Source organism: Mustela putorius, unplaced genomic scaffold (genome assembly GCF_011764305.1).
Source record: "Mustela putorius furo isolate JIRA1106 unplaced genomic scaffold, ASM1176430v1.1 tig00003834_pilon_pilon_pilon, whole genome shotgun sequence".
Lineage (NCBI taxonomy): Eukaryota > Metazoa > Chordata > Mammalia > Carnivora > Mustelidae > Mustela > Mustela putorius.
This window is the reverse complement of record NW_025421987.1, coordinates 82038191-82054738: the sequence shown is the minus strand read 5'-3', so window position 1 is coordinate 82054738 and position 16548 is coordinate 82038191. Positions and strand designations below refer to the sequence as shown.

The window sequence follows — 16548 nt, the reverse complement described above, 5'->3', positions numbered from 1 at the left end:
TGGCATTTATCGAGGAGAAATAAAAATACATGTCCTTGAAAAGACTTGTACTGAGAGTATATGTTAATAATTATGAAACTAGTTTAAATATATATTGAGGTTGAAGAAATAAGTAAATGGGTGATGAATAGTGGGAGCAGAGTTTCTTACTGTCTGAAGGGAAGTTTCAAATAAGAAAGGCAGGCTAGAATGAACTCTGTGGCACTAGATTGGAGGCAGAGACATCAGTAGGTACTAATGTTTAGTTTATATAGGTAGATGGATACAAAGACAATTACAGATATGTATGAATTCTTGGGCTAATGTACATACAGATGTTATCTAATTCTGTCTGCTGAGAGGGCCCAGAAATAATGACAACCCCATAGCAGCAAACATACCTAGAGCCCAGGTCTTGGTTTCTAAAAACCGTTCTCCTCCAAAAGGAACTAGGCCTCCTTGGAGAAATGGCTAATTCTTAGGCTGGTTAAGGAAAAATACCAAGATGGTCCTGGGGTGTTTTGCAGTGCCAGAAAGTAAGGCATTGCTCAAAAAGATGAAGGCATGTCAAAGAGACAGGGGCCAATGGCTAAAGCTGGAGCAAATTGAGCAACAAAACAGCGTAGTTTGGAATCCGAAGTATGAAGTATATATCAGGCCATAGTGCTATAAATTAATAATTGAATAAATAAATGGAGAAGAGATAATCTTACTATGAAAAATTTTCAAATAATATATGTAGGTACTCTCCTTTTAGGAGATAAAGTGTAATCTCCCTCCTTGAAGGCAGGCTGAATATTAAATCACTTAGAGTCTGGAAAGGAAATTCCTGAAACTCAAGAAATAGAATCCTTGAGGGGGGAAATGGGACTTTTTGCATGGATTTGTCTGCCAGACTTCTTATGTCCTTGGGGCCTACAGAAGTAAACAGCAAAGACAGCTGCAGTCATGTGTTTGGCAGCTCCTGCTAACACTGAGAGGGGTGGATCAACAGACTGGCACAGGCTGAGACAGCTGCCTCAGTATTCACATTAGTAATGGGGATGAGGAATTAGAAAAAGAATGTTTAAAACATATGTACAGAACAAACTAATAATTTTAGGAAGCACTATTGCTGTGACAAATCTCCAGTATAAATAACTATATGCCATCTTAATATGTGCTGAATACTAACATTTTCATTAGTAGGGATGACTAAACTATTATAAAATTAAAGATAATCTTTTATAAGATTATTTAAACTCTCAATTTCCATTATTCCACACAGGTTGAAATACCCCCTACTAGCTGCCTTTCTCTTCCACCACCTTGGGAATTTAGGCATTGCAGAAGTGAGAAATAAAATGCTGTGCTAATTCTACTACCTATAGAAGATATTTCTAAGATTGTTGTATATGTAAGTACAGTGTTGTTTACAGTGAATGATGTTTACCATACTGTACTGCATTTAATATATTCCATAAGGCACACATATAAAAATTCTTTCTAAAAATGATAGTTGTATATATAGATAAGCACAGTATTTCAGTGAAGGAATGTGTTCATTACACTTTGATGCATGGAATATACTATGTATGGTCAAACTCATGAAAGTTGTTTCTAAGAATAATGAAATTTTATTGCATCTGAGTAATGTCATTCAGTGAAGTAACATATGCCACATATGTTGCATTTAATACATCTGTAAAGTATGCCATATGTATAAAATGTTTCTAAAGATAGAAGATAAAAGGTAAATCCTTTTAAAAATACAAAAAGCTAATTCTAGTCTTTAGACTGGAGAAATAGTCCGTAAGATTTAAATATATGGAAAACCATGTAAACACGAGGAAACAAAACTATAAGATTTCAAAAATATAGTAATAAACCAATGTTAAAAAGACACTTTCAGGACAACTGATGAAATATAAACATGAAATGGTTATTAAATGATATTCAAGAATTTTGATATTGTTAATTTTGATAGATGTGATAATTATACTGTATTTGTTAGAAAACATTGAATGTTAAACATTGAATGTTAAACCATGATGCATGGTCAAGTAGTTAGGGATGAAATGTCATGATGTTTGAGATTTTAAAATGCTTCAGCAAAAAATACAGATAAAGTGAATGTGGCAAAATATGTTAAATCAAGATAATGAGTATGTGGGCATTCATTATACCCTGCTCTATTCTTTTTTCCCACCTGTCGCCCTCCTTACTTTTTTATATTTAAACTTTTTATAATAAAAAGTGTAACAACATAATGGTAAAATAATTCAAAAGGGCAAAAGAGGCGACAGTTACTTATTGGATAAGCAAAATTAATTTAAGCTCCTGATGCCATAGTAGAGGTATTTCAGCCAAGAACATCTCTCATTGCAGACAGCATAGTTTGTAGTATATCTCCATCCTGGTTTAGGTCCTGCTGATTTTAATCGCTTCACCTTAGCCTCAGTTTTTTAAATCTGGAAAATGAAAGGATTAGATTAGTTGATCGTTTTATTCTTTCCATTTCTGAGATGCTGTAGAACAGAGGCTGTAAACTCAAATGTCTACCAGTGCCAAGCTGGTAATTCAAATTACCGAATTGGCGAAGTGCTTGCCAGTCTAATGGGGGCGCCCCCTCAGCGGAATAATGCCTTCATGATTATGTGGGCTGTTTCCTTTTTCGAGATTAGGAAGAACTGAAGGGGCACGTGGGTGGCTCCATCGTTAAGCGTCTGCCTTCAGCTCAGGTCATGATCCGGGAGTACTGGGATCTAGTCCCACATGCGCTCCCTGCTTGTCAGGGAGTCTGCTTCTCCTGCTGAACTCCTTACATGCTCTCACTCTCTCGTTCTCTCTCTCAAATAATAAAGGAGAAGAAGAAGAAGAAGTCTGGTTTATTGTTTTCCTTAGCTCTCCTCTGCTTGCGATCCGGCGGTTGCGTAGCGCAACGCCATTCCCATACCCTGTGTAGCCTAGAGACTGCAGGCGCCACCGACTTTACACCCTCCGGGAGTGCCTGGGGAGAGGACACCAGGCCGCAGTTGGAGGCAGACTTATGCTGGTGCCTGGCAACCCCAGCGAACCTCTGGAGTAAGGTTCCAGAGGAGCTCGAAAAGAAAAAGCGGCTCAAGGTCTAGGGACCCAGCTCTCCGCCGGAAGTTTTGCCTTGCGGTTTGAGCACTTCCTGTTTGGTAACTAAGGGCGCGGGACGGTTGCTAGGGCTGCGGCGGTGATTGCCTGGGAGCTTTGCTGGGGTCGGGGACCGCTGGCGCCGGGCTCCTCGGCTGTACGGGAGGACGGATCTTTCTTCCGCAGCCTGTCGGAGGTCCCCTATCGGCTTGCCACCATGAGTAGCGAATTCTTGGCGGAGCTGCACTGGGACGATGGGTTTGCTATCCCGGTGGCAAATGAGGAGAACAAGATACTGGAAGATCAGGTAAGGATCAGGTGAAGAAGGCGGGGTAAAAGGGGGAAGTTTTCTGGTTGGCAGGAATACCCCAACTCTTTTGTTCCTCCCATCTTCTTCCCCAGTTTCATCTCTTCACTGCCGGACTCTCAGCCTCATCATCTTTCTCTCTCACCTGCCCGCCCTTTTCGGAACTTGCTAAGCTTACAAAACGTAAATTGATACAATAATTGATATTCAGGACTATAAAGCCTAAGTCGTTACTCTCTCCTCCTCTCCTGCTCCGTGTACGCACTTCCCGCCTCCTGGGCAGGAGAGGAAAGGCTGGTCCCCACGTCCACTTTTTCCTTCCTCAGAATTAAGCACGCCTTGCAAAGGGACTTCTGAGGTTTTTGCAGCAACAGTTGTTGACGGATGTTTATAAACAAAACACGTTCTGGTTGACGTTTCTTTTTGAGTTTCTGCCTATGACGTTGGAAGTTGAAAGTGACTCGGAGAAATGTTTTCAAGAGGAACGTCTAGTAAAAATGTAAAATGTACAATTTGCAGCTTTTCCAACTGAGAATGTTGTCACAGAGTGATATAAAATATTTTACGTTGTAAAGAATATTTTATGCCAGCTTGCAACCAATGCATAATAGTTGTTAAAAATAAAATTGCATCCGGGGACACCAGGGTGGCTCAGTCAATTAAGCATCTGCCTTCAGCCCAGGTCATGACCCGCCCCCCCCCCCCCCCCCCCCGTCCCTGGGATTTTGTCTTCGGGGAGCCTGCTTCTCCCTCTACCTGCCACTCCCCCTGCTTGTGTGTTCTCTTTCCCCCCTCTCTCTGGCAAATAAATAAATAAAGTCTTAAAAAAAAAAAATTGCAGCCAGCTCAGAAAACTTTTAAAAACCTTTAACAGTCAGCCTAAAGTTCCATCACATGGCAATGTGTTGTGTAGAAGAGGGTCCAAGAACAGATGATGTTTATGTTATAGAATGGAAGAGTTTTCTTTCCTCTGAAAAATGAAAATGAAAATCCTTCACTGTTTTTGAAGATTTTTTTTTCAAAATATTCTGACTTTTTTACTTATGTCTAACTTAGTTGGCTGCAGTTTTTTGTTTTAGTGAAGAACAACATTAGGGAATATAACAGATTTAGCACTGAGTACTGAAGAGTAATAATATAAGAAGAATCCAGCCATGGGTTCAGATCTTAATTACTAGCCTGTTCAGATCTTAATTACTAGCCTGTTTCTTCTTCTGTAAACTGGAAATAAATGTTTCACGGGATTGTAATACAGTTCTAAGGACATTAATGTACATTAAACTTTCAGATATTAGTTTTTGGTATTATTACCATAATATTTGTCTCATGATTTTATATACAGTTAATTATATTAGGTATTTTAAAAATATCACAGAGAAATAAAAGAAGAGTGAGGGTCTTAATTGCTTCACCTGGATAAACAATGGCATTAAAAAAGCAACTCTGGTAAGTTTAAGCCATTCACGTATAACAGAAGTGCATAAAATAAAAAATGGAGTATTCCCTCTTTAAAATACCTATTGTTGACTATAGAAGTGTGACTATTAAGACATTAAACAAATATTCTAGATATCGTGGTCTATAGATACATGGATTGAAAAGACAAACAGAAGTATTGTAAGAATGGAATCCTACTATGTGTACTGTTTTTAACATAACAATTTTTATTTAATAAAAATATTAATTTAATTTTACTTGTTTTAAGAGACAAAAATAAGGGGATTGTTGAATTTTAGGTATATATTACTTGATTACAACAAATAGTAATTGGTAAAAAATTTTCTTAACATTAGGAAAAGCTATATAAGAAAATAAATGAAATGGTTAAATTACTGTTTGAAAAAACGCTTTGCTTCATTTGTTGACAATAAGGGTTGACTCCCTGATTTTCATTTCTCATTTTTAATATGAGAATTTTATGAGAAATTTACCATTTCATTTCATTTATCATTTTTAAAACAAAGAAATTAGCTCTCATACTTCTTTCCATGATCTTTTACCCCATTAAAAAATAGCTGTTTTATTATTTTTATATTATCAAGGTTTATTTTTTCATTCTGCTCAATGTCCTTAATTTGCTACAAGTGTTTAGTCTTAGTGTAATATGTAAACTGATTTGATGATCCTTAATGCAGCCAGTTTTATTCAGTTTACCTCTTCATGGACTTTTCACTTTAATTCATCTTTTGACTGGTTAGGTTCTATCTTCAAATAGTTGTTTCAAGAAGGGTCTGTAGTACTGTGCTTTTGATTCCTTGCATCCTCGGTTGCCAGTTGATTTCTTGCATTGACTGCATTAACTTTATATTTAAATCATAGTATCAGATCTTTTTTCTCCCTCTACTTCTTCCTTCTAGAGTACTATGTTTTGTAATATGGACTATTTTTTCCTGGGCCTATTTTCCAACTGTTAACTTGAGAATTTCCTTTATTCCTTTACTGGGTTGATGCTCTATTTTCTAGATCACATATCTTCTTTCTTGGGTTATTTCCTTTATTATTATTATTTTTTTTAAAATAATGAAATACTTTCTTTTGTGTCCCTGAGAAGGGTGTATAGGAGGAACACTCTGAATCTGAAGATGTTTTTTATTTAATCTCACATTTGATGGTTTTGGCTAGATAGGATATTCTAGGTTAAAAATATTTTTTTGCACAGAATTTGGAAAGTGTTATCTTCCAGTAGCGATGTTGGTTGGTTAATCTGATATTAGAATGATTTCCATTCCTTCATAGTTTATAATTTTAATCTCTGGAAGCTTTTAGGGTTTTGTTTCATTTTTACATTATAGTTTTTATTTTGGCAACCCTGTCAACCATATTTTTAATTTTCAGGTTATTTGCTGGTTGTTTTTTTTGTAGTATGTGGTCTTGTTTTCAAAGTACAATATCATTTACAGTCTGGCTGAGTGTGTGTGTGTGTGTGTGTGTGTGTGCATGTGTGTGTGATTAATTCTTCTTTGTGCCTTGAATTATGTTTCCTCTGGGATCTTTTTGTTTATCTTGATATCCCTCACATGATATAAGTTTTCAGTAAATATCTGGTGGTCCTTGCATGACCTTTTGTATTTAGAAACAAAAAATATTGTCTGGGAATTCTGTAGGGAAGGAATTATCAGCTCGTGGAGAGTGAATTGTTATGCTTTCATTTAAAAAGCAGATGCTTTTGCTCTGGGTTCATTATGCAATCATAAAAGTTAAAACTGATGAAAAAAGTCATAAAGCTGTATGCACCAAACAACATAATAACTAAGTACATAAAAGTGAAAGATGTTATAAATACAAGTAGACTTTGACAAAAAAATAGTAGGATACTTCAATATTGACCTCCTCAGAATTGGACAATTCTAATAGGTAAAAATAAGGATATAAAGTTATGAATAATACAATAAAAATGAAAACAGAGAGCATTATATCCCTTAAATAAGCACTTTATTTTTTAAAAAAGATTTTATTTATTTGACAGAGGGAAACACAGCAAGAGAGGGCACACAAGGGGGGGAGTGGGTGAGGGAGAAGCAGGCTTCCTGTTGAGCAGGGAACCTGATGCGGGGCTCCATCCCAGGACCCTGGGATCATGACCTGAGCTAAAGGCAGACACTTATTGACTGAGCCACCCAGGCACCCCAAATAAATACTTTAAAGAATATGTCAGTAAAACATTTACAAAGGTGGATCATTTACTGTACAAGGACAAAATCCTTAATACATTAAAAGTGAATGATAAACCTTAAAGACACTATATGAAGTGAAATAAGGTGCATGTAAAATACTGTGTGGTTCTACTTACGTGACATACCTAGAGTAATCAAATTCAAAAAGATAACAAGTAGAATGACGATTTCCAGGGGTTGGGGGGAGGGGGAATAAAGAGTTAGGGTTTAATGGGCAAAGAGTTTCAGTTTGGGAAGATGAAAATTTTCAGGTGGGTGGTGGCAGTGTTTGCACAACACATGAATGTACTTAATGCCACTCTTAAGGCACACTGAAAAACAGTTAAAATGATAAAAAGTAGGTTATGGGTATTTTGCCACAATTAAAGAAATGAGTGACAGGAATTTTTTTTTTAAGGATTTTATTTATTTGAGAGAGAGAGAATGAGAGAGAGAGCATGAGTGGGGGAGGGTGAGAGGGAGAAACAGACTCCCTGCTGAGCAGGGAGCCCAGTGCAATGTGGGACTTGATCTTGGGCCTCCAGGATCAGACCTGAGCTGAAGGCAGTCACAAAACCAACTGAGCCATCCAGATGCCTGAGTGGTAGGAATTTTATAGGCCACATCCTCTAATCATAAGCCAACAGCATTTGTAATAAATAATTTTTAAAATTATCCTCCATTGTTATGGACTGATTCTCCCCCACTTCATATATTGAAGCCCTAATCTCCAATGTAATGTTATTTGGAGTGGGGTCTTTGGGAGGTAATTAGGCTTAGATGAGGTCATAAGAATGTGGCTCCCATGATGCGATTAGTATCTTTATATGAAGCAGAAGAGAGACCAGAACACACTCTGTCTCCACCATTTGAGTATGCAGCTAGAAGGCACTGTGTCAGGAAGAGAGATTTCAACAGAACCAAATTGGCTAGCTATCACCTCAGTCCTGGACTTCCCAGCCCCCAGAACTGTGAGAAATAAATTTCTGATCTTTAAGCCACTCAGTCTATGATATTTTATTATGGCAGCCTGAGCTGACTAAGACATCCATCTTAAATCATTAGGCCAATTTCTCAGATATATATTCCTGGATAGCACTTCTATTATAGAGAAATTGATAGGGAAAAAGTCAGCTTTTAGAAAACAATAAAAAGAGTGATTAACACCTATGTTCATTAGAAATAACAAAAATCTTACTGAGAGAAAATTTACAGGCTTACATGACTTTGTTTTTATTTTATTTTTTTTAAAGATTTTATTTATTTATTTGACAGAGAGAGAGAGAGAGAGAGGGAGGGAGGGAGGGCACAAGTAGAACAGCAAGGTGAGGCAGATGGAGAAGCAGACTCTCCACGGAGCAGGGAGCCCGATGTGGGGCTCAATCCCAGGACTGAGCCGATAAATGCCATCATTTTTAAATCAGTGCCTTAGTTGGCTTGGATTGCTATAACAAAATACCATAGACTGAGTCACTTAAAAAACAGACATTTATTTTTCAAGGTTCTGAAAGACTAGAAGTTGAGATCAGGATCACAGTATGGTTGGGGTCTAGTGAGAGCCCTCTTCTTGGTTTGCACCTGACTGCCTTCTCCCTTTGTTCACATGGCAGAGAGAAAGGAAGCTCTCTGGTCTTTCGTCTTCTTATAAGGACATTAATTCCATCATGAGGGTCCTACCTTCAGGTCCTAGTTTAAACCTGTTTACCTGTCAAAGGCCCACCTCCAGATACCACCACATGTGGGTAAAGACCTCAATATATGAAGTTGTGGGTGACATAAACATTTAGTCCATAGTAATTGATGTGACAAAAAGTCACATCAATTGCTCTTAAAAATTTAAAAAAGAACAACAGGGTAGCCTGGGTGGCTCAGTGGCTTAAGCCTCTGCCTTTAGCTCAGGTCATGATCTCAGAGTCCTGGGATCGAACCTCTCATCGGGCTCTCTGCTCAGCAGGTAGCCTGCTTCCCCCTCTCTCTGCCTGCCTCTCTGTGCTACTTGTGATCTCTCTATCTCTGTCAAATAAATAAAATCTTAAAAACAACAACAAAGTAGAATTAAAAGTAAAACAAATTAATGAAATAAAAAATAAAAAAATACATTTAATATTACTTAGTATGTTCAATAAAATACAGGATATAGCATAGAGTACATTAGTATTTATCTTCTTTCTTCCTTATTTAAAAATTCAAATATTGTCATTTGTACTTTAGTGGATTTTGTTGTATACCTCCTGGGTTGTAGCCCCAACTTTGGGAACCGCAGATCAAGAGTATAGGAAAGGATATTTTTGTTTTGTTGAGCTTTTATATTGCTTTGAGGGTTGATATATTCTAATTGTCCTGAGAATTTATCTTGTAATTAAAGGTTTTTTTTGTTGGTTTGTTATACATTTGCATTGTTTTGTTTCTACTCAGTGTTCTAATTCAATGACACATAAAATACATTAAGAAATAGAGTCTGGGTGCCTGGAGGGCTCAGTGGGTTAAGCCTCTGCCTTAGGCTCAGGTCATGGTCTCAGGGTCCTGGGATTGAGCCCCACATCAGGCTCTCTGCTCACTGGGGAGCCTGGTTCCCCTTCTCTCTCTGCCTGCCTACTTGTGATCTCTCTCTGTCAAATAAATTAAATCTTTAAAAAAAAAATAGGGTTTAAGGACATGAGAGTTAGTTTTTCTGTTCTATATGGCTTACCCTAAATCTGTTGGTTTTGTGTAGGAGTTCAGGAGGAGCTATTATACTTGGTGTCCCACTACTCAAATTTATGGTTCATGTTTTGTGTTATTGTTATGTCTGTTATTATGCTCTTGTTTGTTCTAGAGATCTTGCGGTTTAATTACAGAATAAAATCTCATTTTTTCCCTTTAAGTACTGCTGTGTGAAAATTGCATCTTAGCAATGGTCCCTGAGAGATTTCTGAGAAATCTGAGAGATTTCTATTGTCTTAATATAATGCTAATTTTCCCATAGTAATCTCTAAATTACTACACATATTATTTACAGTTGTCAAAGCTGCAAGAGGAAAGGTCGAGCTTGCAAGACCAGCTACGTGACTATGAAGATCGAATTAATGCTATGACTTCTCACTTCAAAAATGTTAAGCAAGAATTTTCATTTACACAGGTACAGTTATCCCAATATAATGTTGATTGTGCCATATGTAGTCATGGAACATTTCACGTTGCATTTACACCTGTGATTTTATTTTAGGGATCCAACAGGAAACTTTAGCATAGCTAAACTATTGTCAACATAACCTTGAACCTGAAAATAGGTAGGAAAAAAAGGCATTGAGGAACTCACTGCTGCTACCAAGTTCAGGAATAACTAATATATTTGAAAGAAGAAATCATTCAAACAGTATATTATAATATTTAGTTACCAGATTATATGAGAAGGGTTTAGTGATCAGTGATTTTAAGCCAAAATAGACCTAATATAACATGTGATAACATTTCTACCTTCTTTTCACTTTTTCAGTGGAACCTGCTGGGCCATTTTGAGTAGAGGCAAATAGTTCACACACTTCAGTAGCCCTTAGGGCACCACAGTATTTTAGGATTTTGCGATAATGGAAGAGTTAAATTGTATTTAGGGTATTATTTAAGATAACCAGAGAAAGTATAATCCATTTTAGAAATATTATTACAAATAATAAACTTAAAACTTAAGATGATTAGTTAAGTAAGCTTCTGTTTTATAGATAGTCTGTTCATGTGTAGAACATCATTCCCTGATGATGCCCAGCAAATCAGCACTGACGAGTTTACTAACTTCCATTTCAAACTATTTTTAAAAAAATGCATTCTACCTTTTTTTGAAAGATATGTAATTCTTTAAATTGAACAAAGTATGCTTTTAATACCTATTTATAATTCATACAGATAAGTAACCACTTAATTGTGTATAAGTCTTATTAGGAAACTAAAAATTTAATGAACTTTAAAAGCAACACTTCAAATTTTTGAATCTTAATATGATTGAGTAATTAAACTGGAACATCTTTTCTTAAAGTTATTAAATCACTGAGTTGGGGATTTGAAAGTTAGAGATTCTCTGTAGGTATATTTGATTATAGTCAAACCTTAATTAAATCGGATAATAGACACAAAAGACAATAAACTTCCTATAGCACTAAGAGCTCTAATAATTAAAAATAATACTGATGGTGATAACTTCGAAGCACTCCAAACTCAACAGTCAACAAATACTATTTTGTTAAGTAAAACTACACAAAGGCATTGATGGTTTATTAATATGTTTTGGGAACTATTTATAACCATCAGTGTTTATATAGTCATTTATAAATTATCTCTTAATTAGAATATGTAATCAGTCTATGGAAACATCCCATTTCCCAAGCATTTTTATGTCTTACCATTATAAACTTTGGTTTTCTTCAATTTCCCTAGACCAACATAATATCTGAAAATTGCTGACAACAATATTTTCTCCTAGGTCATTCCATGAACTGACTTTCTTATAACTAGTACGCAACACAAATACATTGAATCATAAAGTCTAACATTATTTAGGTTTCAGAGAAGTGGAATTAATAATACTTAATCTAAGTATTTTGTGTGAACTTTTTTGGGGGGCTAATGGATTATTATAAATATTCTATAATACTAAAAATTAAAAAGTCTTTCTATCTTGCAAATTATTTTGTAGTCTCTTTGTAAAGCGAGGGAGCATGAGATTGAAAGTGAAGAACATTTTAAGATCATTGCTGAAAGAGAACTGGGACGAGTGAAGGATGAAATCCAACGACTGGAAAATGAAATGGCTTCAATACGGGAAAAGAAAAGTGATAAGGAAGTGTGTATTGAAATGTTACTTAAAATTTTGTGCTATTGTTCTTTCTTCCCTTACGAATCAAACACTGATTTTTTTTTTCTGTATAGTAAAGGCATTCTTTAGTTTCCCGACATTTACTTACATTGTTTTTTGGACAATGAAAAGCATACAGCATTGTCATTTGAATGAAATGATGGGATATTATATTTATTTTCCCACTATACATTTACCAAACAGTCATTGAGCCACCATGTGCAGAGTACCATACTGGCTGTCTATTGTGTGATACTAGGCATAATTTATTCATAAGTATCATATGTTACTAGGTATAATTCATTCATATATTTTTAAAAGGCCACAATAAAAAATTATTTTTAATATTGAGTTTCATTTTTCATTCAAAATTTTTACCTTTTATATTAATTTATTAGCCTGTAATTCTAACAATAAACTACTGTAACCTCTTTTTATCTTTTCCTTTGTTTTAGTTGCCTGATTTGGGAGATCTATCCAAATTCAGTTCTCAAAAAACAAAACAAAACAAAACAAAACAAACAAATTCAATTCTCTTTACATGTGCATATACATGTAGAAATGTACATGTGTATGCATATGTATACATATACATACATATTTTATTATATTAATTTGTATTTATTTGCATATTGATCTGTTTTCTGACTGTAGATTTGTTAAATGAATGCATTTCCAGAAATTTTTTTTATTAGTTTTAGAGGTAGAATTTAGTGATTCATCAGTTGCATATAACACCCAGGACTCATTACATCAAGTGCCCTCCTTAATGTCCATCACCCAATTATCCTTTCCCTCTACCCACCTCCCCTCCAGCAAACTTAGTTTGTTTCCTAGAATTCAATGTCTCTTATGGTTTGCCTCCCTCTCAGTTTTCATCTAATTTTATTTTTCCTTCCCATCCCCTATGTTCATCTGTTTTGTTTCTTAAATTCCACGTATGAGTGAAATCATATGGTATTTGTCTTTCTCTGACTGACTGATTCATTTACAGAAATATTTTTATCTTCTTAACAACTATATTTATTTCAATTAGAAGTATACAAAATTTCCATAGGAGACATCTCTTAGAGGGAAGAATCTGATTGGAAGTGGAGCTGAAGGGGACTTGACTTGGGCTTGAGTTAGCATATCAAGTACATTATTTTTACTAAGATCATATATCCACATGGGGTGGATTTGGCGGAGTGACTAATATTAGAGATTGCTCTGGGAGACTTTCCCTAAAGCCTTCTTAAGCCGTCTTTGACTCAACTACTATTCTCAATTTTGTATAATCATTTCCTCTCTATTTTACAACTGAATAATTAAATACAAGTATGATAGTTATATAATAAGATGTGCATGGAAGTTGGGAAAGGGACAGGATTACTTCTTCCTTTTTATATGTTCTGTAATATGTAATATTATGTTTTAGTTTAGTTTGTGTAGTAAATAATATTTTGTAATCTCTTCCTGCCCCCTTTCTTTGGAAATTAGAACAACATATTTAAAACTACTCAAAAATTGGATGGTTTGAAATGTCAGATGAACTGGGACCAGCAAGCATTGGAAGCCTGGTTAGAAGAATCAGCTCATAAAGATAATGATGCCCTCACTCTTCAGAAGTATGCACAACAAGATGATAATAAAATTAGGGTGAGAAATTATAAATTGTAATCTTAGGTTTTCTCTAAATCTGTAGTATGTGAACCTTTTTACCTAAATTAGATTTGTAATTTGAATGCCATAGTTCTTGAACTTTTTTTGGTCAGAGACCCCTTTGACAGTCTCATAAAACCAAGGATCCTCTCTTTAGAAAAGTGAGTATACTTAAATACTCATAAAATTTTGCTGAAAGTTTTATAGATCCTCTGAAATCCTCTAACCATTTAGGGATCCACAGACTCTAGCTTAAGAATCCTGACTGAGAAGAGTTTTCAAAAGTATTTTGAAATGAAAACATTTCAGAGAAGAAAGTTTTATATTAGAATTATGTATAAATAATTTAACTTTTTTGTCTAAATAATAGTTTGAATGTAATATACAGTGTTTGCTGATTTGAGGCTATAGTATTATTTAATATATTATTATAACATTACTTAAAATCTACTTGTAATTCAATGTGTTATATGTTAATATTATGAAACATGCTATTTTCTATAGATTTAATACCAAATACATTATTTCAAATAATTTTAAATGGCGAATTATTGTTTAATTTTTTCTAACTTTAAAATGTATTAAAAGTCTTTTTAGAAATAATTGAGTTTTTATTGCGCCCTTTGGGGTGAAAAGACAATGTATAGTTGTTTTAGATAGCAAATAAGTGTGTATCTATAATATAATAGTACTTAATGTGAGATATACTAATAGCTTTTAAGTTAAATGATAATTATGAATATTTTTACATGCAACTACATTATAGGCATTGACCCTGCAATTAGAAAGACTGACTTTGGAATGTCATCAGAGAAGAAAGGTACTTGACAATGAACTTACAGAGACTCTGAGTGCACAGGTTAGTTTATTTCTAATTAAGTATTAAGAAATAAGACAATTAAGAAATACCTTATTTCTTAATTATTGAAGGGATATATACTAAAGCGCTTAAATTCACAAAAATCTTATTTGCTCTCTGACAGTTAGAATTGGATAAAGCGGCACAAGATTTTCGTAAGATTCATAATGAAAGACAAGAACTCATTAAACAGTGGGAGAACACAATAGAGCAGATGCAGAAGAGAGATCGAGACATTGATAACGGTGCCTTGGTAAAATACTTGTTTGGTCCTTGCAATGTTCAACTGTGGTATTCTCTTTTGTATTTAACGTATTCATTTCAAATGTAACTCACATTATTTAAAAATCACTTTTTTAGTAGGGTTCGATAGTTTTGGTAAATGTTTTTCAAGGCTGACTCTTTGCACTTAGATATGTGATTTTATGAAGATTATTTACTTATGGCATTATAATTATGAAGACTAGATCCTGCCCCTTTGAAATGTGAAACAAGAGAAAGTCAGTGGATAATTTTAGTGCAGTAAATCAATGCTCTGACATACACATGGTTGTCCAAGTTGCTTTGGATTTGGATTTTTAAATGTAATGCTTTGCAGGGGCACCTGGGTGGCTCAATCAGTTAAGCTTCTGCCTTCAGTTTGGGGAGCCAGGGATCAAGCGCCAAGTTGCGCTCCCTGCTCAGGGGGGAGCCTGCTTTTCCCTTTCCCTCTGACCTTTGCCCTATTCTACTCCCCCAATGCCATACCCCATTCCCCATTTCTTCTCCCTCTGCCCTACCCCACTCCCCTGCTCATGCTCTCTTTCTCGCAAATAAATAAAATCTTTAAAAAAATGTAGTACATTACAGACATATATATCCATTTAATATGCCAATATGTACAGTATTACATGCAGCATTTCTTTTTTTAAGATTTTATTTATTTATTTGACAGAGAGAGAGAGCAGCAGCAGCAGCAGCAGAGGGAGAGGGAGAAGTAGACTCCCCACTGAGCAGGAAGCCCTATAGGGAACCCAATCCCTGGACCCCAGGATCATGACCCCAGCTGAAGGCAGATGCTTAACTGACTGAGCCACCGTGGGGCCCTAGAGGCAGCATTCCTAAAAGTTACTAATTTTAGAACATATACCCTCCCTCAACCTAATTTTCTGGGATTAAATGTTTGGTGGGACCTCATTTTGGAATTACATTTTAGAGTAAATTTTACTTCTTCCTCCAATTCCTTTAACATGTTGCCATCAACATCACTTGTAAAAACCACGTGAGCTTTTTATTCCTCAGCTCTAGAATCTTCTTTGTTCCATACTACTTAAAAATTGAACCTCTTATACATGGCAGTTTAAAAAATTGAATTTTTTCACAATTGGACCCTAATTCTACCTTTCCAGCCTCATTCCTTTCATATGTACCCACCCCTTCCTGATACATCCCCATTCCGTCCCTGCCCTCCCTATACTTTCACCACATTATTTATGCATCTCTATTAATCTTTTTAGGCCTAACTTAAAAGAAGCTTCTTAAGTAATGCCTTTTAATAATTCCTCATTGGTAGACTTCATCATCTCTTTTTCCCATGGTGCTTTGTCCATGTCTCAGTTACTACCTTGTATATTCTATTTATTTTGTATCTCCAGGACCAGCAAAACCCCTCAGTGAAGACATTCTTATTGAAACAAATAACTAAAATATTATTCTCAAAAGATGAAAAAAAAAAAACTGGTCCTGTGATATATTACTATAATAAAATAATTGAAATTCAACTTTCTATGTAAAAATATTCAAGTGTTATATTTTTTAGAATATTACCTTTTGTTCATGAAAGCTTTACATTTTTCTCTTCAGCAAAGTACCAGTTAAGAAAACAAGATCTTTAAAAAAAAAAAAAGACCTTATAGATACTGATGTGTAACAGTGTAACATATTAATACTTTGTTTTTATTCAGATAAAAATAGACTTTTTTTTTTTTTAAAGTAGGCTCCATTCCCAGTGTGGAGCATAATGCAGGACTCAAACTCAAGATCCTGGGATCAAGACCTGAGCTGAGATCAAGAGTTGCATGCTTAATTAACTGGGCCACCCTGGTGCCCCCAAAGTAGGCTCTCTTTAAAGACAATACTGTCTTAAGAAGTTTTGATAGAATACTGAATATAGAAAAATAAAAACTAAATTCCTTTTTCTTTT

General features: G+C 35.2%; 1 protein-coding gene across 1 annotated transcript in view; it reads left to right on the top strand.

Moving 5' to 3' along the window:
- Positions 1 to 3141: 3141 nt before the first annotated feature.
- Positions 3142 to 16548, top strand: part of CCDC39 (coiled-coil domain containing 39) — a 52720-nt gene continuing 39313 nt past the window's right edge. The window contains exons 1-6 of the mRNA XM_004745071.3: positions 3142 to 3388; positions 10040 to 10159; positions 11708 to 11854; positions 13346 to 13504; positions 14274 to 14366; positions 14491 to 14619. Coding sequence (XP_004745128.1) covers positions 3299 to 3388; positions 10040 to 10159; positions 11708 to 11854; positions 13346 to 13504; positions 14274 to 14366; positions 14491 to 14619 — 738 coding nt within the window. The 5' untranslated portion in view covers positions 3142 to 3298. The remainder of the gene's footprint in view (positions 3389 to 10039; positions 10160 to 11707; positions 11855 to 13345; positions 13505 to 14273; positions 14367 to 14490; positions 14620 to 16548) is intronic.